Source organism: Uranotaenia lowii, chromosome 3 (genome assembly GCF_029784155.1).
Source record: "Uranotaenia lowii strain MFRU-FL chromosome 3, ASM2978415v1, whole genome shotgun sequence".
NCBI classification, from domain to species: domain Eukaryota; kingdom Metazoa; phylum Arthropoda; class Insecta; order Diptera; family Culicidae; genus Uranotaenia; species Uranotaenia lowii.
Window position 1 is genome coordinate 138,969,680 of NC_073693.1, and position 26,901 is coordinate 138,996,580.

Consider the following 26,901-nt stretch of genomic DNA (forward strand, 5'->3'; position numbering starts at 1 on the left):
CAACAAGTTTTCAGAGATGTTTTCAACCGGAAGGTACATGTTGCCGTTGCTAGAATTGTAATTATTTACTACTGGCTTAACTCACTAAACAGACTTAAGTATGTTGATTATACGGTTTAATTTGTAATAATTAATACACAGCAAAAAACGATCGGCTAAATATTTATAGCTTACTTTGTTTTATTGACGATTTTTCAGCACTGCCAAACTAGTTAAAATCAGCTCTTATATGTATGATACCAACGTGATTTTTGTTGCCTTATGCTACCAGAAATGTATCCTTCATTCCATTTTTTTAAAAATTATTTCTAAGAATCGTTTTGAAATTAGGGAAAATTGGAAGAAAGGAATAAAAATGTATTTTTCATTTATTCATACCTTCTTATTCATACCCTCTTGGTTCCAAAGTTGTTTCTATTCAAACAAATGATAAAAATTTCATTTAATTTGTTTCAGATTCAAAAAAGGTTTAAAATTAAGATATTTTTATATTTTTTCAAAAATTTAATTTTGAATATGAAATAAAACTTATGGTCCACAATCCACAATGAGAAATGAATTTCAGAATTGGTGAAATATACGATATTTTCGTATAATATTATTTTGTTAGAAAATATCAGAGTTTTGAAACCAGATTTAAGTTCATAATAATTTTTGAATCATAAACTAATTTTATCTCAAATATATGTTTTTCGAACGTAGAGTTACAAAAATAGATTCAGCTCTCGGTAGGCTGTGACCGTCGATGACGGAAGTGTTTTTTGTGTTGGAGCAGAATTTTCAAGAGTTCTAAAAAGGAGTTTCTGGTTTTTCTGTAGTTCAAAGTTAATGAAAATTTATCCGAAAACGGAATGCTAGTGCTACGCCTTCCGGAACAACCTTGGGGTGTTGAAAAGCTGATGGAGAATGGAATTCAACTGCCGGACGGATGAACATTATTTCTCAGATAAGTATTTTGTTTCAAATTTTTGCATATAGTTAAAAAAAGGTTTTAGGGGATAATTTGGGATAGTTTAGTAAACAACATTAAGTCAAGCAGGAAATATTACATTGCATGATTGATAATATTATAAAAAATAAACTTCGAAGTTATCGACGATTTTCGGTGAGTTTTGGAAGTAATCGGGAAAATTGCCAGGTGTCCATGCGTTTCGAGCTTCTGTGGCGTTCGCTCTTCTTCAGTGGACAGATTGACTGGCCATCGTCTGGACTATTTTGGTTTTGGAAACAAACTGTTTAAAACCAGAATAGTTTGAACGAGATGGCCGGTCGGTTTGTCCACTGAAAAGGAGCGAATGACATATTGGCCCGAAACGTATGGACAACTGGTGGTTTGTTTCGATTATTTTTGAAACTCACCGAGGGGCGTCGATAACTTCGAAGTATAAACAATCGTGGTGATAAAACCGAAAATCCAATTATAAAAATAGTGGAATCTTGTAGTGTTTTGCTGCTAGTTAATGTAATTGATTTGGGATAGGAGTCAATGAATTTTTTTTAACACGCTTTGTGTAGTTCGGATTATTTTAGGAGTTTTAGTGATTCGAAATCATGTTGAGTTTTCTCAAATAAGTTTTCGTTTTACCTAGTTCTTGATTCACCTAAGAACATTTATTAACAAAACCATGTTCGTTCGCTTAGATAATTTCAATTGTAAAAAACTTAACTTGTTCAAATGTCTCAACAACTTATGGTTAATTTTTTTTTTTAAATTATTATATGCTGCCAAACATTTGCCCAACATGATCCGAAATGTATTACGTGAATCGCTTCAATTTGCTTCTCAAGATACAAAAAGCTAAAGCTACATTACACTAGCATTACCCTAGAAACAAAAGATTACTTCCGGGTATATAATAAAATCCTAACTATCATGATATTAATCTGATTCCCAAATTCATAAATGTCACAGTCGACAGCTCACAAAAAACTAGAAAAGATAGCGCTTTACAGATGGTTGAGATTGCGGCAAAAGCTGGCGTTGTGGATAGAGTTCATTTATTAGGTGATGAAGAACATCTGCATTATTAAAAGTTTTATATAACCATTCTATTTGTTACTAGGTAAATCGTCAATCAAAAAATGATCGGATTTTCATGTTCATTTATCATCGATATACTTGTTGCAATTCAAGTTAGGTTTTTCATATAGAGCTTTAAAATAAAGAATGGGTTAACCGTGAACTTGATATGCCATTGGATTATTCGACTATACACTGCCGGCCAAAAGTTTGGGATCACCCACTAAAAAACATGCAAATTTTTATCGTTCATATCTCAGCCGTCTTAGGACATATTGAAAATCTTCTGATCTTATTTGAAAGATAATGAACAATAGCTATCTCGGAGGTATTTTGCCCAAATATAATGTTTTAGTTTTGAACTTAAAACTTAACCTAAAGTTATAACATTTTCAAAAAATCGCACTCAATATTCAAAGCCGATCATCTCGGGATAGGGTGGACCAAATCTCAAAATTTGAGTGGCATTAGAATCCCTATTCTTTTCTTCTCAAAACACAATCAAAAAAATTTGTGTTAACAGTTTATCACCGCTGGTTTATGATTTTAATTTAATGATTAATGGCATTTCGGTGAATTATACATTCTAATAGGAAGAATTTCAAATGAAAGTAATGAAAATTATAGACGGATAGATTAGATTAGGAAGCATGAAAGGTGTTGAAAATGAGCCTAGAGCGTGATTTGAGAAAACTTCTTGCCGCACAAGACCATTTGTCCCACATCGTATTATTGTCAAGAAGATTCAAAATATAATTTTTGAATGAATTTATTAAAAAACAACAATTTCTTAGCTTCCAAATGAACCCTTCAGATCTGCAATACGATGTTAGATGAGAAAGATATGAATAAAATAAATTTGCATGTTTTTATAAGAATGATCCCAAACTCACCATACAAAGGGGTGATCCCAAACTTTTGGACGATAACTCAAGTGTCTATTTTATTTATTAAAAATACATTCTTGAATATTTTCTTAATTTTTTTTGATTGTGTTTTGAGAAGAAAAGAACAGGAATTCTAATGCCACTCAAATTTTGAGATTTGGTCCACCCTATCTCGAGATGATCGGCTTTGAATATTGAGTGCGATTTTTTGAAAATGTTATAACTTTAGGTTAAGTTTTAAGTTCAAAACTAAAACATTATATTTGGGCAAAATACCTCCGAGATAGCTATTGCTCATTATCTTTCAAATAAGATCAGAAGATTTTCAATATGTCCTAAGACGGCTGAGATATGAACGATCAAAATTTGCATATTTTTTAGTGGGTGATCCCAAACTTTTGGCCGGCAGTGTATATATATAAAAGAATTATTTTTTTACAAATTCATGTTTACACTTTGTAATAGTCGTTATTTTTTTTCGCCATTTAACTTAACATACAGATGCTTGCTTATGAACTCGAAGCTTTCTATAGGAGCTTTATTAGTTAGGATAATAATATTAATGGTTTACCGTAACACTAGTCAAAAGTGTCTCCCAATCAATTCCTTTAACCCCTCTCCCATCCAAAATTATTTTGCTAGGATGCAGAGGTAACCTCGGTCCTAAAGCACAAAATAGATCTTTCATCCTTTTCTCTTTCTTCCAATCTATCCATTGACTACTAGGACGTGGCCGGCGCCGTTATTGATGTTAAAAGAGAGAGCATCAGTTTTGTGCAGTGTGAATGAGCTGCCAATCCCAAGCACCATTCATTTGACCTCTGAATAAAATTGATGGCCTCGGTCAATCACGGAGTAGCAACCATTGGCGATGTGGAACTTGTTCTACTGAGCCACGCCAGCGATCGTGGAACTCGAAGTGATTGTTATCATAATTTGATTTTGGAACAAGTCAAGCATAAATTTTCTTCAACCATGCATTTCGGGTTTTACGGTTTAAGGTGGATGTGAGTAGTTAATCAAGCTAAGCTAAGCTAAGCTAGAGTTACAAAAATAGACTCATAAAAATTCTTTGAAATTACCTTGCACTTATATGAAGAAGCTGAGAGATAATTTATACCTAATTGAATAGTTTCTTTATATTTTCTTCTATTCAATAAAAAGTGATTATTTAAATTTTTAACAAATGGCCTTTATAACAAGGGATTCCTTCATGAGCTCATAAGTTTTTTTTTTTAACTTCCTGGTAAACGAAAGTCACCTTTTTATAAACATTTTCTAACATTGAAAAATATAGCTTCGCAGATTGAAGTTCTATCAAAGAATATCGAACTAATTTTTAATAGAAAATGGGGTTAAAAAAAAGTTTAAATTTCATCTCTAGTTTTGAAATTTTTCAAAATGCTTCGAATTAAGTTCACTGAAATCAAATTGGAGAAAAAGGTGCATCCCTCCCCCCATATTACTCTTAGAAAATAAACATTTTTTAACTTGATATTTCTGTGATTTCGGCAACCTTGCCCATCACCTTTGAAAATGTAATAATTTTCAGGTACGATGATGTACCAAGACGAACTCATAACATAAGGTTTGAGGTCACGTATCATTATGCCTGAGAACTTGAGTTCTTATGCCAGTAGTCGGGAAAGCAACCGTATCACCTTTGGTGCAATGCACATTTCATCACATTTTTGGCTCATAGCCTAGCTCCGATTGGCATTGAAATTTGGCAACCCCTTCTTATGATGCACTTTTTACAAATTGGAAGTCCTTTTAAATTTTTTTAGCATTATTCGGCTTTCAAGTATCATACGGCACCAATTTGAAACTTCTATGTTCCTTGGATGATGCTGATGCAGATGCTGTTTTGCACTTTGACTAGCCCACTGTTTCTGTTTTGGTTTTTTGAATTGATTGACAAATCGATGAAATCAGTTCATTAAGATTTTTAAGCTTCCCATTGAAGAATAGAGCCCGGTTTCATAGTAGCTTATACATTTTCTCAATTCGAATAATGGCGCTTCTCAATACTAAGCAAAAAGACATTATGGAGTTAAAAAGTCTTTACACTGGCTTAAAAAGGCTCACCCAAGCAATCAAAATTCGCTTAAAAAGTGTTTATAGAAGCTTAATCACCTTTCGAATCTGTCTGAAAAGAATGATAACACTGAGTAACAAAATAAGATTTTTTGAAAATAGTCCAGCGTTTTCCAACTGAATTAGACTAATATTGACGCCCTGAGTCCGAAAATGACCATGGTTTTGTTCAATCAGGTCAGGATATAAGAATACTGTATCTCAAAAAGTTGACCTGATACAGCAAAATCAATGTGATATTCTAACTCAGGACACAAAAATTAGTCTAAATCCTAATCTAAACCCCAGACAATTTTTTGGCTGTCACCCAGTGTAATCAACCTAAAATTTAAGTTTTTAAAGCTACTTGGAAGTTCATTTTAGTATCTAAAGAGAGAGAACACCTAAAACCATCTAGGCGTCGCAAAAAATCTGGTTGACAGATTGCTTTGCTTCCGGAAATATTTACTGCAGTTAGTGAGAGCCTGTCGATCGTTGATGGTTGCCAAGGGCTCCTAAGTTATTTTTGCTGAAAATTTTGCAGCACTTAGGTCTCGGAAGAACTCGGATTTCTTGAAAGAGGTTGTTGGTGAATGGCCTCATAAATTTGACTGCGCTCTAGCAATGACAAAGCGCCGAAATCATCGCACATTTACAATGATCGCTTGATAAGTGCATTGATTGATTATAACAGTAATCATATATGTTAGGATAAGCTTCTTACTATTAGTCTGTAACATAACGTTTATTTTACGTTTCTCCATTAAAAATCACCATTACTGAATTGAAAATCACTCTTTATTTCTCATTTCAAAGACAGTAACACTTAAATAAGTTAAACTGAAACCAATATAAACAACATACTTAAGACTGTTTAATGAGTTAAGTCAGTAGTAAATAATTACAATTGTAGCAACGGCAACATGTACATGTGTATATCGGTTTTTTTGACCTAAAAACTTCAAATCAAGATTTCTCGAAAATTCGACTAGGGATTTTTTTTTAAATTTGCCCAGAGGTGTAGAATTACCTAAGGAATCGAGCCCTATACTTGGTTTTGATGATCACTTTTTTTTTTTTATAATAACGGTCCAGGGGAGCACCGTGCCGGTTGTTCTCTACGGGCACGAGACATGGATATTGCTCAAGGTGGATCTGGGTACACTCGGAATGTTCAAGCAACGGGTGTTAAGAACCATCTTTGATCGTGCAGCACGAAGGGGTGTGGAGGTGAAGGATGAATCACGAGATCGAGCGACTCTTCGAAGAAACCTGTATCCAGAAGGTGGTGAAGGCAGGCCGCATACGCTGGGCAGGACATGTTGCAAGAATTCCGGACGACTATCCTGCGAAACAGATGTTTGCTGCGAACCCGTTAGAAACGAGAGGAGTAGAGGTGGTTAGACCAAGTGGAGCGTAATCTGACGAATGTGAGATGCCCGAGATATTGGAGAACGGTTTCTATGGTATAGCGTGCTCAGGGCACACTACTGGGAATTGTCTCGTTGGTCAGTTCGTGTTCGTTGAACGAGCGGCTTTAGCGCCACCTCTTTTGATCGAGGACCACTCGTCGAGGTTAAAGTGCCCGGCGATAACCGTGACCCCAGGGCGGGTCGTTCCTAAAAGGATCCAAGAATGGATACGAAGTGCCAGTTCGACTGGGTGGAGTAGCAAGTATTCCCGTAGTCATCTCTTCGGTGCAGCAGAAGACTATGGACACGGCGTTCTATCCCCTTCCAAGACACTCGCTTGTGCTTCTCATCACACCGGCTCAAAAATACGCCATCAAATCTCCCCCAACACGTGATCGAAACAGAAGCGAGTGGACTGTTTTTTTTATTGGTACAGCATGCTACTTTATATTGCGTTTAACTTACTTTCTAAGAATTTACATAACGACTTTTATGGCAAACCTTCCCTCTAGCTTTCCCTATTCGTGTGCGGTTTTACATATTATTGAAGCTTTTTAGGCGAGCTTTCAATTCAGGAACCCTACAATGGCTGGCGGTTCTCGGAAACTGTGTGTTTTTATTTCAATTCGAGGAGGAGTGGCTTTCTATTTGTAGATCTATTTTTAGATGCGGATAATTTTATTTCAACTTCACTCCCTCATTGTGGGTACCCTTATTAATTCCGGCCGATAAAGTAGGCCTGCTAGCAATGTTGCTGGAGATGGAATGAGATGAGATGAGATGGAATATAATATGTGCATTCAACACTGCATTTCCCCGTAGGGATTTCAAGAGGTTACATACCTTCGGTGGAGTACAAGTGAACACGTGGGTCCTCGACACCGGAACACAATGGTTAAGGTGAAATCATGCATTCGTTGCACCTGGTAGTGGTTGAGTGGAATGATGTTGAGCTGGAACACTGGTGATTTGGTCATCTAAATTGACGGTCGACGACCACATCCGGCATGGAAATCGGATTCCGGATCCTTTCCGTGGTTGCTACCGGAACGCTTGGTGGGAGTCCGGTCGCAGATTTATTGATCGCTAGATGTGCGACGGCACAGGATTCCTACATAATAGCCGTAACACGGCCGACCATAGATATTAACACACAGAACACACAGAATTATAGATGTAATTTTTACCTTTTGTAAATTACTTCGACGCACACGAATTCTTTTTTTTATTACCGCACACAATACCTAGCTGACTAACTGGCTAATTATTATCCTGGGAAGGAATAAAATAAAACATTTAACACTTATCTTAAACGGCACCTAACGTGTTCTCTTACTACAGATACGCGGAACAAGACAACCTCGCTATCTGTTTTTACCACGGATGAGATCAAAGTGATTTTGTAAGTTCAAGGGAATCCTCAGGTTGGGCACAAGTTATCATTTTTGGTTTCAAAAGGCGAGTCAAAGAATTCCCGAAGGATGTCATTAACCTTTGGACACAATTCCATAAATCTTCAACCAACCCGAAGAAGTGACCTCTCTTTCCTTCCTACAACAACCAAATCAACCCTTCTCATGACGATCCACCCTTGGACCCATATTTTCTAAGATAATCGGGTCAACTCGAGAAATGACGCTAAGCGCTTAACTTCTCATTGAGACAATCCCCGCTGAGCGTAAGTTTAATCCACTTCCTTTTAACATGTGCGTTTTGGCATGGAGCTACATCCAGGCGTTTCAATTTTTATGGCTCATCGTTTCCTACCAAGTGATCGAGAATATGATTGGGGTGAAATCTAATCCTAAACATACATTAACGGAACAACTTTCTCTAGCGAAATCACTAGATGGCGCTTAATTAATAACTACATTACTTCCTAAATAAAATATGAATAAATAAATTAATACCCGATTCATAAACGAACACAACTTTCTCTAGCATAATGGCTAAATAATAACTTACTAAAAAATTAATAATTCTATAAGTTGTACACACACTTTACTAAACAAGTCGGATAACTAAATAAATAACAATTGAATAAATAAACAATCAACTTCCTCTAGCTAAGTAGCTACATAATTATAATTATTATAATTATAAGTGACATAACTCATAACAAAATAAATACTACTTTAATAATTCTTATGACTAGATGCACAACTTTTTCTAGCTAAATGACTAAATAATAATTTGACAAACAATTAAATATCCAATAAACGACAAATGGACGAATAATTAGATAAATAAATAATCGACAGCAATAAATAAATAACAAAATAAATAAATAATTAATTTAATCAACAAATATATCACAGTTTGTAGTTGAATTTATTTACAAAACGATACTAAATGTAACCCTGTTACAATGAACCGATTGAACTGGAGGAATGTTGTTAATTTTTTTCTCTTCTTTTTTTATTTAGGTTTTTAACCCATTAAGGTTGTTCTTCATCGATAATATCGTTCATCAGGTTATGTCGTGAGACAAAATACTATGAAAATCAATAACATGGTCCAAACACTATGTATGATATAGAATTGAATTCGTCCAGTGGTTTCTGAGATATAGATTTCCAAATTTTGGTGATTAAAGGCTTATTATTTTTTCGCGATCGTCAGTGTGTTGAGCAACGTTTTTGATTTTTTTTTCAATGATACTGGAATAGATGATATTGTTAATTTTTTTTTCAAGATTGATGTTGAATACATGTTTTTTCTCAACAATTTTGAACATCCAATAAAACAAGAAAACATCGACTTGAACTAATTTCACCGTCGTAGCTGTCAACATAAATTTCCTTCATGGGCTCAAATTGAAATCGATGGCATGTATCGTTGAAAATGGCCAGTAGGAGGTAGCAAAACAAAGGCGAGCGCAAATAATCCGGAACACGTGTTGGCCAGATCAGCTTGCCAGGAGCTTGCGGTAGCCTGTTGAGGTCAAAGATTCGCCTGGTTTATCGCAATAATGTGTTCCGTTCCTCATCCGCATCCGCAAAAAAGGGAATAAGCCAACCTACGAACGATTCGGTTCCTTAATTCCGGATCATAAGCGCCAGGCATCGTTCCGTTCCCGGTGGTTTTTCCTCGACCAAGATACGTAGGAATTAATTCTGCTCATGCACTTCCACCTCGGCTCGTTTGGATTAATTGCTGGCTGCTGCTTTATATTCTACTCTCATTAATCTCTGGAGCCGCTCTTTCGGCTGGCAGCCCTCTAGCGGCGGATTTTCCCAAACCGAAATGGGGAACCAATTTTATGTCTGCGAGTCTGTTTACGTTTGTGCGAGTCGACCGGTTTGTGTTTATACCAAAAATACATAAGTGCGATTGCGGAACGATATCAGGATTTATAAGAGGGCCTCGCCGCACCATCACTAGCATAGTGGCATGATTTATATGCCGGCAGATGCAGGAAGGCCCTGAGGAATGTTCCCGAATGAACCGATGCCAGGCGTTTACTTTCGAATTCCGTGTATAGGAACATACCTACATATTGGTATCTACTGTGCACACTTAAATATTCTGGAAACTCTGTTGCTCCTCGGGGAATGTGCAAATATTTGAACGATTTAAGCGATTTTAAACGGTGCCTAATGGATTGCGGAAAGCGTGTCAGCATGAAAAACGAGATTATTATCTTCCTCGGAGTTGCAGAATTTCGACGTGTTTATGTTTTGGGTTATTAAATCTCTGCAAATGGCAAACATAGCAATTGCTCATATGGAACTGATAGAACTAACTGATATTCAACTAAATTCCACAGTCATTCTTATTGAGTTTTGTAGTTTAAAATCAACATCGTCATCTTCAGGATTCCCTTAAATTTTCAATTTTTCTTTTCAGTCTATCGATCAACATTATCGATAGACTCCAAACCAAGACTGCGAATCATGATTTTATTTCTTTTCATCTTTTTCTTGCATTCGCTCACAGTTATTTAAAATCTTGGTAGCAAGGAAATCAAATCCCTTCGAAAGAAAATGAAGCGAGCACCAAACTCAATTAAAGCAAGTTTACTCATGCTCATAACTGGTCGTGCTGGTCAGTGAGCGGATTCGAGCTTGATTTGAGTTTAAAAAAATCCTCATGATCGTGATCGAAAAAAATCCAGCCAGCTCGATTTTTGATCAACAATTTCAAATGGGATTCCGTCGCATGCCTTGATTTTTTTTTCTTTAGAAGAAATAATGAAAGAAGTAAAGAAGTACCATAATTCATATGTGAGGTTTGAACTTAAATCAGGGAAAAATGGACTTACCTCGCATGGAAGTGATTATTGAAATCTTGTTGAGCTTCAACAAAAACTGTTGACATGTGATGGCGGATTTAGCTTTCAAGGCCTTCAGGCAGTTGCTCTAAAGAGCCTTGTAAACTATTTGTTAAACCGTTTTCGATTTCAATATCAAACAAGCTTAGAAAACCCTTGAAATAGCACAGAGAGGTTATTTGGAAATTGATTTTCGAACATTATTTGTATAACGTGCAAACAATGCAACAAAAATTTAGTTTTATGAAATTAATAAGAAAATTTTAGATTTATTTTAAGAGCATTCCAAAAACAATATGTTTAGTCTAAATGTTCTGTGATAAGAAATTAACATTAACTAGCAGACCCGGTAAACTGAAAAATTTTTTCATGAAAATCGTCATAAAATTGTTTAAGTTGTGTCCTATTTAAAGTTGATCTTGTGTGGGGAGCCCCTTTTTCATAAAAAGTTAGATTCTTGAGGCTATTATACAAACCATCTCCGACCCGAAAAACTCTCGGATACTAAATTTCACCTCATTCCGACCGCCCGTTTATACGTGATGGTGTTATAAAGAAAACACCTCCATTTTTCTATATAAGATCACACTTAACACACTTAACACTTTAAGTATTTTAGTATAATCCCCCCACAATCATGGGTCACACACAGTTATTAGTCTCCGAACATTTGAACAGCTGATATCTGCTGAATTGAATGAAATTGAATCATATTATTATTTTTAGATTAGCGATAACAGCATCAAAATGCATTGAAAGTATTATGTGTGCGCTTCGTAACAGTAAAACTGCTATTTGAATAATTTTTATCATACGTTAACTATTATGTGTTGATCTATCGCATAAAATTTCAATGTTGAAGGTTGACATCTTAAACCGTTAAGCCCCTTGTGCGAGTATTTCATAGATTCCAACCAAATAAATCGGTCTCATATAAGCGCAAAGGACGAGTTTACATTTTTAAAATGGAACTGAGCAAATAAAATGCAAAATTTCTATCATATTTAGCTAAACAAAAGTGACCCATAATTGTTACATCACCCACCAAATTCCACACAATTATTGGTCACTTTTTTGCTAGCAAAACAAAACATTTCTTGGTTGCTATAGCTCAACACAAATGCCCCTTAAATGTATACTAGGAATGAATGCCCCTGAATGTTTGCCAGAAAATTGATGATATCCATGTTAATATTCGGGTGTTGCCATGCACTGCTATGTGACTAATAATTGTGAGCAATTTGACTAATAATTGTTACGGGTTACAATTTTGGCATAATGATTGTGGTTTTGAAAATCGTTGATTGTTTCGGTAAATTATGCTATTTTTCAACAAAATTGAAAACAAAATCTTCTTTGAAATCAAATAGGGAATATTTAATGACTGAAATCCATGCAATGCTTGATGTTTGGTCCTCTAACATCCGAATAAACGAACATTTTGTGGTGGAATGATACGTTAAGAGACTAAAGATTGTGGGACTGTATACCTAATTCATAGTACAAACTTAGATTTTCGCAAAGCAACTGAGAAATTCTGAATCCGAAATTGATTGCTTCCTAAGATTCATTAAAGCTAAACAAAATGCAGTTTCTAAAATTCTCGAGTTTTTAAGGTGAATTCCAAAACGCCATATCCGATTGAAATTCCAAAGTTTTCAGGTGAATTCAAAACCCAAAATCGTTCAATCCACAATCACAATTCAATTGATTCAAGAAACAATTGGAACATTAAGTTCAAAGCTAAAATTTGAAATCAAAGATCAAGTCCAGAGTTCTGCGTAGAGTTAAAAAAAAACATAATTTACAATCAGGGTCTAAGTGTGAAAAAATCAAAATTCCGTTGAGAAGATCGTCACTAAAAAATTTGTTTACAACAAAACAAACTTATAGCAGTTATTGTAGTTTATCTATATATCAAATAATTAGATTGGGATTCCACAAAACTTGGAATGTTCTTTAAACTCTCTTATGCCACAACTTTGTTAGATTATGACATTCAGATCAATAATTAATTTTCTTTTTGGAATCAAGATGCAAATAGTAAAACGCAAAATTTGAAAGTAAACTGGATTATATTAAATTAAAATATAAAAAATCAATCAAATTTGAACTGGGAATGGTAAATTATGTTTTCATAAACATTTGTTTCAAAGTTAAGTCGCTTCAAATAAGAACTAGTGCACAAAACGCACGCTCCACAGAAACTTGTTGATGGCACGGTGTTTGATGAAGACGAATAGCCATTTTGTATTAAATTCTTCTTTAAACAAACAAAATCATAATGAATGACTTTTCTTAAAATTTGTCCAAATCTGATTTGAAATTAATTAAAAACCACATATAAATAAATTACATTGATTAATTGGCTAAAATTTACAAAAAAAACGGCGCCTAATAAACATTTATTCAACGCGACCATCAAACATAGACAATGATCGATTCCAGTTTCCTCATCATGCTACTTCAGAAACCACGTGAATTTTAAATGAACAATTTTAAATCCATGATTGAAAAACTTAGGAAAAAAATGCTTGCTAGGATTCAAATTAGCTCACCAATCATGATTTGAAATATAGAAGCTATCTTTAAATGTATTGGAAAGAAACCCCAAAAACTGTTGTGGGAAGAACTAACAAATGTATGGAATTTTCAATAAAATTGCATTTATCTTAAAATTGATTATCAACAAAATTATAAGAAAAATATGCCCTGATGCAGTCTTATGAGACTAGCAATACATATATATAGCCAAAGTAATATGCAGTAGACTTTTTTGACACTTTAAAATTAAAATTTGATGATATTTTTGTCTTGTGTGACTTGTTTCATGTGCGATTTTAGTAAAAAGTCGTACAAATTTATCAAATTATTAACTTAAATTGAAGAAATTATCATATTGCTTGCTTTCAACTAAGTAGGACGACAATGAAAATTTCTTTTTAATGCTCATTATTCCAAAAATTCAATTCAAAAAATAGTTTGCGATAAATTCGAATAATCAACCTGCAATATGTAGCACTTTCAAAAGAGTCTAATAGCTAACGTCGGAGATATTAATAATTTCAATTGCCATTCTATATAAAACTTCCAAATGTTCATAACTATTTTCGTTGGTATGCAAGCATGCTTTGTACATTAGACTAGTCAATTTTCGGTATTTTTCGATGATCATGATGAAACTTATAGGGATTAATCCTCAATCGTATTCAAGTACTGTGGCCAAATGTGAGCTCATTAGGGTATATTTCCAGCGTATACTAGGAAATTCTGTGAAAAAAAGTCAATTTTTCTTGAAAACATTAGTAGATGTCTTCTAACAAGTTATTGTTAATATAAAATGATGATTTTATAATGCACGGTGAATGGTATTACAAGCATCTGTATGGATATGTTTTAGATTATCGACTACCCTGCCCCTACTCGCAAAACAGTCTCATATGCATTTTCGTCATTTTTCATCTAACCTGGACATAGGACTTCAATATAAAACAAAAAAAAAGTTTGTTCTAGAAATTTCGAAAACAAATTCAACTCGTTACTGCCCCATATGAAATATACCCGCATAACCCAATATTACAAAATTGAAAGCTTTGACTTCCAAATATCACAAGTAGGCAAGAAAGGAAAGGAAGCTCTTAGGAGCCATTGAAACTTTAGTAGGCGTTGACTTCCAAGAACTTTCATAAATGTTGATGACTTTCAACCTGAAGAAACCCATTGTAGTTTTTTCTTTCCATATCAAAACAGTGTCGAAAAGTAGGGTAAATGATCTTGAGCGGAACTAGTCGAAATCTGATCTTGAGCGGAACCATTTACTTTTCCTAAGATACAGGCAATGATTATTTATGAATCTTACCGAAATGTTGAAAAACACTTTTTAAAGATCTTTTCATACAAACTTTTTCATTTTTGCTAAAATTTATAAAACGAAATAATGTTATTAAAAGCTTTAAAAATATACGCATTTCTGGTGCAATTTTCACCAATCTACACTGACTTTGAACGTCAATTTATGTAACCCTTGGCCGCTATAAACTGATTCTTAATGACTAAAATGGTAGAAAATTTTTTAAAAAAGCATTATCCGGGTTTTTGTAACAAGTTTTCCATCAAAATATCAAATTAATCGCTTAGTTTTTAAAAGTAAAATATGATCTTGAGTGGAACCATCTCTGATCTTGAGCGGAACTACTAGCTTTCAAAATAAACCGCTAGGTGCGCTGTCTTATGCCTTATATCTCACACGCAGGTTTTACCCCTGAATGTAAGCAACACATTTTTTTCTTATTATATCAGCTTTAGGGACAGAAAAGATATAAAATTGAGTTCGAATAAAACTAAAGATTACTTTAATTGGTGTCACAGCGTACCAAACCAGGCACTCAAAATGTTTAATTTTTTGAGGTACAAGAAATGTTTTTCGAATCTTTCTTTCAGAGGAACGACGGTCAGGTGGAGGAAGGCTTTCATACATATTTTTTGGCATAATTCGAGAACTTATGAAGCCAATAAAGTAAAGTCAGAATGAGAATCAATCTACATTGCCATTACTATTCGATTTTAAGAAAGCAGCTGTCGTTTAAAAAGGTTGTTCTTGATGTTGAAATTCCAATTGAAAACGATACACCAATAAACAGAAATTCAAATTATTTTTAACACATATTCCTTCAGTTCTAAAATGTGTTGCAAAGCACACCTGGTTAGATATTTTAAATTACTTAACGATTCAGTTGGTGGCCTGGTATTGAAAACCTAACCGATTCCCTACTGTTTGATGTTTAGATTTGAGCTGGAACTCATGGAAATCGGTTTGGGAAATAAGTGTTTCATCTATTGAGCTAAATGCTTAATGTTTCCATATTTTTTAAATATAAATAAATTTTATCATGATTCATAAGAAACTGGAATTTATTATAAACTTTGTTCTATGAATAAGTTCTTTAGAGCAAGAATGCTGAAATCGAAGAAAATCTGTAATTTCACAGAATTTTGAGCAAATTTTTATCACAAAATCTGTGCCACTGAGCACAGAAATTTAAAATATTCACAGATTTCACAGAATTTTGAATTTGAATAGATTTCCAAAATTATACTTTTTGGTCAATATTAAATTTAGGTTCCTTACTTCGAATTACAAAAGTTTGATAAGAATTCCAATGTTAACTGATTTTTCCCAACTAGAATATAAAAAAAGAAGCAATTTATCATAAATTTTAAATGGAATTAAAGGAATTAGCATCACAGAAATTCATCACTGAGTTTTTTGATAAAAGTACAAAAAGTCAGTTTTTTTTACAGTTTTATTTGCAAAATCTGTAATTTAATGCACCTTCTTTTGTACTACTGACTTTGTCGTAACCTTCAAAAGTTGTTCGATAAGGTTACGATACAGTGAATACAGTGAATACAGATACAGTGAATCACAGTGAAAATTGATTTTTTTTAAGTAACAAATAACGGATATTTTTAGAACAACTTTGAAAGGCTAAGTTTTTATTATTTACGTAAAAACATCAATTTTTGAACTAAAATATCTTTAAAGATGAAATTTAATTGAAGTTTTCACAGTCACACAAAGATTTGGTTGATAGCTATTAAAAAAGTGTTGACAGTACAAAATGGTTCCGCTCAAGATCATATTTTAGTTCCGCTCAAGATCAGCATGGTTCCGCTCAAGATCAGAATTCTTTCTTCAGTAAAACAGCTCAGGAGTTATCAGGGTTTACTCTAAAATATTCTACAAATCATCATTAGAAAGCAGAAACCAAGATCTATCCGCTGAACTAAAAAAAAATCGTTCGGATATAACCCCTATCCATACCGCTTGGTCAACTGTTTTGAGTTGCGTCGAATTGAGCCAATTGGTTCCGCTCAAGATCATTTACCCTAGCACTTTTCGACAATGTTTTGAAAATTTCATCGAAACGGTCTACTTTTTGACACTGTTTTTTTTTGTACGGAAAGCAGACCTTTTCAAAATCATAATTCGTAACGAAGAACAAACATTCTAGTTAGGATTGTTCGATCTTCTAGAAAAGATCGATTCAGCTGAATGGTTCCAGGATCGATCCAGCTAAAAAATCGAAGTAAAAGGATCGATCTCTGCAAGATCGATCTTTTAAATTGTTACTAAACAGCGGTATTGCTTGAGGGCTTTTTTTTGCTGAAGTGAATAGGAAAAACGACAGGAAAGTTCATACATTTGAATATCAAATATGTTTTCAAGTTCAACATCAGAATGTTAAACTTTTCATGACTTTGGTGGTGTGTATATGACATATCAAAAACAGAAAATACTTACATGGTACTCCAGAGATCACTTACATTTTAAGTAAAAACTATTTTCAGTGCATCAATTCAGTCACAAATGTAATTTTTTCGAGTATAATATTCATTAATAGTAGAGGCTGCAAATAGAAAATCGAAAGCTGTATTTCTCTAGAAATACTTTTTATTGTGGTTTCATTTAAATGCTGAACAGCATTCTACCGAGTTTGGACTACAAGACAAGGTTGCCGAAAAAAAAATTCTGTGATTATGACAAATAAAAATCTGTAATTTTGTTTATTGACCTCAAAATTCTGTGAAGGTTTTCTGTGATGCTGTTGCCATGAATAAAAAAAAGTCAAGGCAAATATTCACAAATGGACTCGTTTTTGGATAATTTTATTGAAAAAAATTAATTTATATAACAATGGATATAATATTTCATGAATTTGAACGAAAATATGAGGTAGATAGTGATATCGAAATTTATATTTTCAAAACTATGTACCAAATGCGAAAATTCTGTGCATTTTGTGAAATTTTGACTATTCTGTGATCTGTGAAAAAATATGCTAAAAATTCTGTGAAATTACAGATTATTCTCATTTATTTCATTTAATAAAAGTTCAGATTCTCCTCAAGAGTAGATATAGAAATAGAGAACGCTACCTATTAAGTTGGTCCATTTCATTGGTATGGCAGTCTTTAGTATGGTACAGGAATCAACATTTTGCACGAAATTGAATCTAGATATAACTTCAAAAGATCGAAAGATCGGATCGAAAATAAACCGATTTAATCGATTTTTCCAAGGCCAAAGAATCGATCCAAAAAATCGGAAATTTGAGTTCAAAAGATCGATCTCGGAAAGATCGATCCAAGATCGACCAATCCTAATTCTAGTAAGAAGTTGCAAACTAGTTATTTATGTGGATTTTTCAAACTGATATTGCTCTTCACCAAAAAAAAATCAGTTCAAAATCGAATTAGACAAGATTAGATTAGATAAATATTTGAAAGGAAATTTTATGCAATTCAGTGCTGATAAGTTAACTTTTCGACACTGAAAATATTATCAAAAAGCCGAAATTTTTATCGATACTGTTTTTTCTTTGAAAAAATAGAGTTCACGATCAACTTGATCAGAAATTTTCAGGAAGATGGATTGGTTGTCCTCATGCGGTTATTTGTTAAAATGCTAATAAATGGATTTTTAAGGGAGTTAATTGAATTTGCATAAAACTGTGTAATATGTATGCAACTTGATGCAAAACTCGATTTCTTCAGCGCTAGATGTAATTTTCAAACTTTGCAAGCTTCGTTGGATACATTTTCGACTTGTGGTGAAAAAATCCCCTTTTAGCAAATTAACTTGTTGCATAAGAAACAGTTTTTGATTCCGTTGATTTTTATATATTTCCTAGGGGATTTCGGTTTTCAGTCTTTTTTAAGCAAAAATGTTTTTTTTTTTATAAATCTAAAGTTTCAATCCGTTTTGGATATTCTTTAGAAACTGAAAATGTATTTTAGTAAAATATTTTGCCGATTCCAAATGTATGAAATTTGCCTGAAAAGTTTCGTTTTGTTTTTGTTGACGTCAACTCGGCTGGTTGTGTGAATCTGTCTTTTCATATGTTTCCGAATATTTCCTAATTAAATCGTGTTTTGCCATAACAAAGGTGTAGTGTTTAACTCACTGTGAATATTTTTTCATCCATAAAATCCGTTTGCCTGTTTTTTTTAAATTTTCTCCTCAGCATCGAAATATACACATTTTTCACTTCACATTTTAATATGTTTCTTTTTTGTTGTGTGTTTTGGATCTTCCTTTACTGATGGTTCAATTTGAAAAATATTGGAGTTTGCGGATTCAATCAATTAAAAAAATATTCATAGTAAGATAAACACCACACCTTCATTAAAACAAAATTCCGAATTAAATTCGGAAATATTTAAAAATATATTAAAAGACAGCTTCATACGACCAGCCGAGTTGACTTCAACAAGAAAACGAAAGTTTTTTGGTAAATTTTATACATTTGAAATCGGCAAAATGTTTTACTAAAATAATTTTCAGTTCCTGGAGATGACCTTAAAATCCAAGGCTTTTTATTGTTCCAGAAAGATCTTCTAAATTATCTTAGTTCGCTGAATATGTCCGAAGAATAAATCCTAATAGGACCAAGTTTATCGATATTTTTTATTATTATTTTGTTAATGATTAAATTAATCTAAATTTTACAAAATTAAGAAATTATATAACTCTAGATTACTTGGCGCCTTTTTGAGAACCCAAACTTTTCGAGTAAGGTAAAGCCTTGTGCCAGAAATTACACAGGAAATCAGAAGAGAATACATACATGGAGATTTTTTAAATATTGGTAATTAATAAAAATTTTAAGGTTCTACCCACCTTTAAGAATAAAAAAGAATGAATAGGTATAATATTAAGTTTTAAAATTTATCCCAAGGAATCTTTCCAAAATTGTTAAGATAGATCATGACGTCAACCTAGAGGAAAATGGAAAATTCTTGAAAGAAAATTGTTGAGGAAGTTCTCTCGTTCCATTTCAAACCATTTATCGCCCAAAAACAACAACATTCCGACACTAATGTACTACTGTTCTGTTCTGTTTTCTTTTTTTTCTCTATCTTCTCCCACACTCCACAGATTCCTGTACGGCAACCAAATCCGCCAAATTCCGGAGGGTTCGTTCGGCAATCTGCAGGCACTGAGACGACTCCGATTGGATGACAATCCCCTGGAATGCGACTGTTCGCTGTTATGGTTGCGTCGAAAAATGGTGCTAACTAAACAACAGCAAGAACAGGAACAGCAGCAACAACAACAGCAGCCAGACCAGCAAGTCAGTGGGTCGCTTCCTCCGACGCCCCCGCTCCTCATCACCGGAAGTTGTGCCGTACCGGAACCACTAGCCGGCAAATCGCTGGGCGATCTCAGCGAAGAGGACGACTTTCACTGCAGTAAGTTTGTGGTTTTTCTTCTATGGGCTGGCAAATGGTTTTGTTTTGGGTGAAATATCATTTTTCAGCGAGATTTGCTGAAGAGGGGAAGATAACGTGGCTCGCCTTTCCTGTTAAAAGCGTTTTTTTTCTTTAAAATATTTTTTGAATGCTGTTTTGGTATTCTTTATCAAGATTACATAAAGAAAATTTCCTAGTCGAAAAAGATGAACCAGCTGAAAGCTGAAAATCTCTATAAAAAAGACATAAAAAAAATTCCTAGCCGTGATCTTAAAATTCGGAATTAAAAGCATTTTATCTAGAAACTTTAGCTTAATGTTTAAAAAGTTCATCTTGGATATACAAACAATGATTACAAACAGAGCAAATTAATAAGTCAATGTATAGATTAGGCTAAAAGAAAAAATAACACAGGCTAAAGAAATTTATTTTGCATTGTTGTAGAAACTGATTCCAGAAGTTTTAATGTCCGGAATTCAAATCCAGCATTCAATTAAATTTGTGGGTATGTTTATTTTTTACTTTGAAAACATTCAGTTGATTTTGGATGAAGAAAAATGTAGCATTCGCAATTAATTGACTTTGAATTCATTTATTACTATAAGATGTACTAGTATCAGAGATAACTAAAACTTTTAATCTCTAAAACTTAACTTATAATTTTTAGTATGAAAAGTAAAAATGCTTAGAAATAACCTATTTAAATAATTGTGTATAACGGGGCATTTCTGAGTTTTAAAAACTTGTAGTGAACTGTAATTAGTTTAAATATATGCTTTTTTAAATAACAAAATTGAAAATAATTCAAAAATTTTATGTTCAAAGAAAATATGTAAACAAAATTTTGCTGAACTTTTAGTTTTTTTTTTTTTTTGAAACCATTATTCATTTTAATCTATAAGAGAGTTGATTCTCGATTCAAAGATGTGATTTGAATAAAATAGTAACAATCTATAATATTTCCAAAAATGTTAAAATTTTTTAAAGAGATCTAATTCAACCATTGAAGATCTTATAAATTAGAGTTAAAAAAAACTCATCACATATTGATTGAAGAGATCTTAAATTTTCCAAAATCAGCTTTGAAACCTTGACATCTCAGAAAAAGATATTTTCATAATCGGGGTAATGTTTGGATAACAAAAAAGGTTTTAAGTACAAGTTAAATTGCGTTAACAATAAAAAGCCAGAACCAGAGAAAAAAAATCTAGTTTTATTTCAAAACTAGCTGACCCGGTGTGCGTTGCTAAATCTGCTCAAAATTATTTAAATTTTTAAAGTAAAATTCATTTCACTTATTTTTGTTCTTACTTGAAAATAACTAATATTCAGAAGCACTGTCTTTAAAATGAAAGCTGAGTAGGAAATGTCGATGCGATTTTTTAAAAAGAATTACTGTTTCTAAAATATGAATTGAATTAACTTCTGTTTCCAAAAACCTTAAGTGAAATTCGTGTAGAAATGAAAACTTTAATATAAATTTTTGAGTTTGAAAGTGAGATGAGTATTCCAATGCAGTTAATCATCTCTTAACATCATATCTAGCAAGTATCTAGTGAACCAGTGCTGGATTGATTTTTTGAAATTAAAAATTTACCCAATTTTTTTTTAAAAAGTATAAAATAAAAAACTTGCCTGCAAATATTTTGTTTGATAAATCATATATTTTCTAGAAATATGCTTTTTTGTAGATAAAAAGGTTGTGATAACAATGGTCTTGAAGTCTAAGGAGGTCACCTCGAATTGCAAAGTATCGGTCATCAAACTTCTGACTTCGCTGTCAGAATCTTTCTGCTCTTTCTCGGCCGCTTCGTCCAGCAACATTTCAGTCTTGCTCCGTACTTCGAAAAATTCACTGTACACAGTATTAATCACTTACAACCTTGAGCTTAACTGGCACCGATCACTATCGATCTGATAGGTTTAGATGAATCTATCAATACCATCAAAAATCACATATAACTGCCGCTCACGTTTTTGCAAAGCCTTCAGCGTACTTCTCGACATTGCAACACTATTTGTAATCTTGCCCCCTTGAACTCATTGAATTGATCCAAAACAGAATCTAAAATAGCTGACACAAACTTCAAATTTTTGATGAATTCAGATTTGTATTTTCAAACAAGCCCTTAAACTGACACATTGTTTCTGACACAGGCTTAATATCTGACAATGTTTCAGACGATTTGAATTCAGACTCGATTTCTGACACGATTTCTTCTGACTTAATTTCTGACAATATTTCAGACAAGGTTTCTGACAATATTCAGACAAAAATTCTGACGCAAGCTTATTTTGAGACTCAGACTCAATTCTGATAAGTTTCAAACAAGATTTCCGACAATATTCACTTAAGAATTCTGACACAAATTGATTCAGACTTAATTCTGACAAGTTTTCTGACTCAAACTTCAACAAACTGGTATTTTCTGACAAATTCAGACTTGATTCTGACAATTTTTCTGACACATACTAAAATTCTGATTCAGACTTAACTCTGACAAGTTTCCAAACTCAGACTTGAACTCAGTTTCCAATTCTGACACAATCTTAAATTCTCAAACAAACTTGTGATTTTCCGACAAATTCCAACACCTTGGACCCAATCCGTCCAGTACTGAACAATTCTGACCAAAACATCTGACTTGCACCTTCTGTGCTTCTGACTTGCACCTTATGTGTTTCTGACTTATGGTATTTGCACTTGATTTTGATCAACTCAACGTTCCATCCGATTGCGACGCGAATTACCGAGACTAGCAACCCAATATTGACAGCAGCGAAGGCACAATCAATGAAAAATGGCAAAGTAAAATGAAAAAAGAATACTAAGACCAATTTGTAGTTAACGGACAGGGCACACACTTCATGCAACTAAAAGATTCAATTCACAATCAATTCTTTATTGAGATAGCACTTTCTTTGGCCTCATGCATCAAGCCAGTAATACTTCCTAATACAACTTTCGAAAAACTGCTCCTTCAGCCGTTGAGTGTCGTTTGCTGGATGTAGAATCAGCTGATCTCTGCTGCGTTGCTGACCGATCAGCTTCAGGTATGGCTTCACTTCGCTAATATTCTCCAGGTATCAAGAAGAATTGATATCGTGATGGCTGACACTTTGTCCGATGCATTTAATTGCATCCAAGCCAAACGTAGTTGTCGTCCCGATAGATGCACTTTGAATGTTCGCAATAACAATGTTCAGTACTGCGAAGGTGATTTTGTGACCACAAAATGGTTCACACTTTTGCTGCTGTCGAGCAAAGTCCAAACTTCACTTAAAACTTCTTAATGTCCAATTTATGTTCCGGAACAACTTTCCGGACGGTCATCCGGCTCGAAGGACCAAATGTGTGTTTCACAAAAAGTGTCGAACAAGAGAACAAAATATAATCCAAAAACATTTCCTATTCATATGAAACACACAAGTACATTTTGTGTTAGTATTATCAGCTGAGCATAAAAAAGCTTCTGTTCGAGCAGTTGAACATTATCCATCTGAAAGATGCAGATTTTTAGATCACTTTCGGATGGATCTGACTTTGATGTTTTGCGATGTTTTTCTCTGTCTTAATACTACTCAAGGTGGTTATATATACCTAGGAGGTGTAACGATATGAGAAACTCCTGATTCAGTCATTTTGATTTGGCTACTATGGAGTTCGTGGAGTTTGTTTACTAATGCCGTTTTCGTTTATCTCCACTCGCGCGGGGCAAAACTTTTTCTGAATAAACAAACAGAATCGTTACCCGGAACGATGCAAATATATGGTTGCTATACTCACCCTTATGCTTACCTCCAACACTGACAACTTTTACGGGGTGCAACCGCCTGCTTGAGGTTCAAATCTCGGGCAAAACTAGTGGACTTCTGAATTAATAACCGAACATAATAACAGCAGTTAGGGCAAAACTCGTGGGTAACTAGGTTGCCACTGCCAATAAACGAAAACACTATAACAAAGCCTTCAGCTCGAACAAATTTTCCGATGTTGACAAACAAACTCACTGAACCTCACCGCGATCGCCTCGCCTACTTACTGAGAAAGTCAGAGAACCTTGTGATCTAGTAACCTTGCTACTACTGTTGCATGGCGTGATTATACTCAAACACATACATTTTGGCATTACTAAGAACTAATAAACCTTATGAAAACAGAGTAATAATTTTAGATTTTATAAACAAGTTTCGAGATCTTATTTGAGGAGATAATACTAAATCAACTTTGTATTACAATTCGATATTCCAGCTATAGCTCTTAATTTAAAGTGGTTGCTTTGAATTATGTTGTAATTTGTTTGAAAATTTTGTCTACAAAAAAATGGAATAATTTTCAAAAGTTTATTTATTTCTGAAAGATGTAGCAAAGCACTACATGGGATTATCTTGTTTGGAACGGCAGTATACTTAAAACTAGAAAATTTGCATGGTTCAATTTAAAAACAGATAGTTATCTCCGGATCTCATATTTATCTTTCAATTTCTTTTTTAAATATTAGAGTGAACTTAGGCCAGCACATTTGAACGGAAATTATGACGTTCCGGCAGTTAACTAAAACATTCAGAATGGCGGACAAAATCAAGCGTATTGGCTTGTTTTTAGCTCCACGTGTCGTCGGTTCATTGATCAATTTTTTCTAATTTTCGCCACAAAATGATAGGAATAGATCTTACGCTAGTGGTTTGCCAGGAAATTGTCGATGGAACGCGACTGGGACCATGAGGTGGGCTTATTAATCAAAGTAACATTTTTACATGCAGCCCCTACGGTCACTTTGCGGAGCAGGCTGACGCCAGATCTGGCAAAAACACAGTGTTTTCGGCTTAACGGTATTTCGTGATAAACTACAAAACTTTTGGCAGGTACTTTAGGCTTCGTTAATGACCAGTCTGGAGCACAAGAAGAGTGGTTTTGACCTTTCATTCTTGCTGATTGTCATCCACAGCAGTAAACTTTATGGGAGTTATGTGTGAAGTGAGCTTCACATCGCAAACACGTCTTTTATACGAGAAGGCCAGTCATTGCTATCCCTGGAGGGATATAGGACCGCCCATACCTCATTGCTTCTAGCTAAACTGCAAAATTCACATTTTCGGATGTATTTATCATGCACATGCACCGATTGATCTACAAATTCGATTTTCTTGATTCCAATGCAAATTCACACATTTCCAATGAAGATAGTTGGCGATACGAGCTACGATAAAAAAGTAATAATGGATAGAAGAAAGATATTTTTATTTTTTTTTTATTTTACATAGTATTCCGTCTCACGACATAACTTGACGAAAATAATTTCTAAAATTCACTCGGTCCATGGCAACCGTTCTCCAATCTCTCGGGCACCCTACGTTCGCCAGATCACGCTCCGATTGGTCTAACCACCACAAGAAGAAAGACATATAAAACTAATTGTGCATTTTTACACGCATGTTTTTTTCCGCCATTTTGTATGTTTCAATGCGTGAGAAGAAAAATGTTTAGAAAAAACCAAAAAAATTAAAATGTATGCTATAGTTAAAACCTTGCTTTTATGATTATTATGATTGTTATTATTTCTAATCCATAGATTAGGGCCTGTTTGCTCTGAAAATGTATCAAAATCTGAAACAAATAACCCCCAGATTCCCTCCTTTTTAAAATTCGATTTGACCACATCGATTATTTTGCTCTCTCCCCGTTTTCTTGGAACAACCATTGCCATCGCCATCACAAACAAACAGGCAAACCGGAGATTGTGGCCCAACCGAAGGATATCGAGATAAGCCTCGGCCAGACGGCAGTGTTTACGTGCAAAGCCATCGGCGATCCGAGGCCGGAAATTGTGTGGATGCTGAACGAGAGCGAACTGCGCGCGGGTTCAATTTCGGCGGCGCCAAACCAACAACAACAACAGCAACTGGATGGTGGACTACTGGATACCCGGGTCAGTTTGCTGCCCGATGGGACCCTTCGGATCGACGAGGTCACACTGGCCGATGCCGGACACTACGAATGCATGGCCAAAAACAACATGGGCCACACGATGTCCCGGTCGGCCCGGATGGTGGTCAACAATGAGGTAATCGAAACGGAAGCCGAAGCACCGAAGTTCATCCAGACACCGCCGCCGGAAATTGCCCTGGCCGAGGGTGAGGCCATCGTGCTGCACTGCATCGTTACCGGTACGTATACCAACCCAAGCAGTTAGCTTCCTAGTAGGAATACGAATTTGTGGGGTCAGTATTTACATTTTATTTGCTTTGCCATCCGGGCTGGTTTTCGGGGCCAATTTCGGTTCATGTTGAGCCTAGGCCTAGGGCTCTCGAGAACCCCGGTTGTCCGGTGGATGTTTGTCTTGAATTATCGGTCACATATTTTAAGGAATTTGGACATTCGAAAATGCTCCATTGCTGCTGGGGTAAAAGTTAATTTCGAGGGCTAATTAGACCATGATATCTTTTTTTTACTTGTTTTATTTTTACTTATTTCCACTAGAAACTCAATAATCGGTTAAAAATTGAATAAAGTCACAGTGAAGAACAGAAGAGAGACTAGCCCTTTCAAGCGCAACCCTAACTTCTCCATTCGAGATGCCGCAAATAAAGTGGGAATATTGTCTAGATACAATCGTGCATGGAGCTGAAAAACGATCCGTACTATCGACTTAGGTATAAGAAGGTAGTGACTCTAAATCGCAACAATTAGCAAACCCTTACGGTACAATGAGAAGCTCCATACAATATTATTTCGTTTAAAATCTGATCATTTTGATTCCCGAACCAGTAATGTACTGTATCATGACTTTTTTTATTTCAACACTACCTGATTTTACCCGGCCTTGCTCGGGCTCACATAAAATATAATTTAAAATTTGTCGTTTGACTTTTCGAAATTTTTGGAATCTTTATATTTATCACTAAAAGAAATTTGACCCATGTTTGGCGTTAGAGTTTTTAAAGTTTTTCTTGATATTATTCACTGTGTTTATCGTT

General features: G+C 34.4%; 1 protein-coding gene across 2 annotated transcripts in view; it reads left to right on the forward strand.

Moving 5' to 3' along the window:
- Positions 1 to 26,901, forward strand: part of LOC129750854 (peroxidasin) — a 596,804-nt gene that overhangs the window by 347,297 nt on the left and 222,606 nt on the right. For both annotated transcript variants that reach the window (XM_055745956.1, XM_055745957.1), the window contains exons 5-6: positions 19,610 to 19,923; positions 25,651 to 26,091. In XM_055745956.1, the coding sequence (XP_055601931.1) occupies positions 19,610 to 19,923; positions 25,651 to 26,091 (755 nt within the window). The remainder of the gene's footprint in view (positions 1 to 19,609; positions 19,924 to 25,650; positions 26,092 to 26,901) is intronic.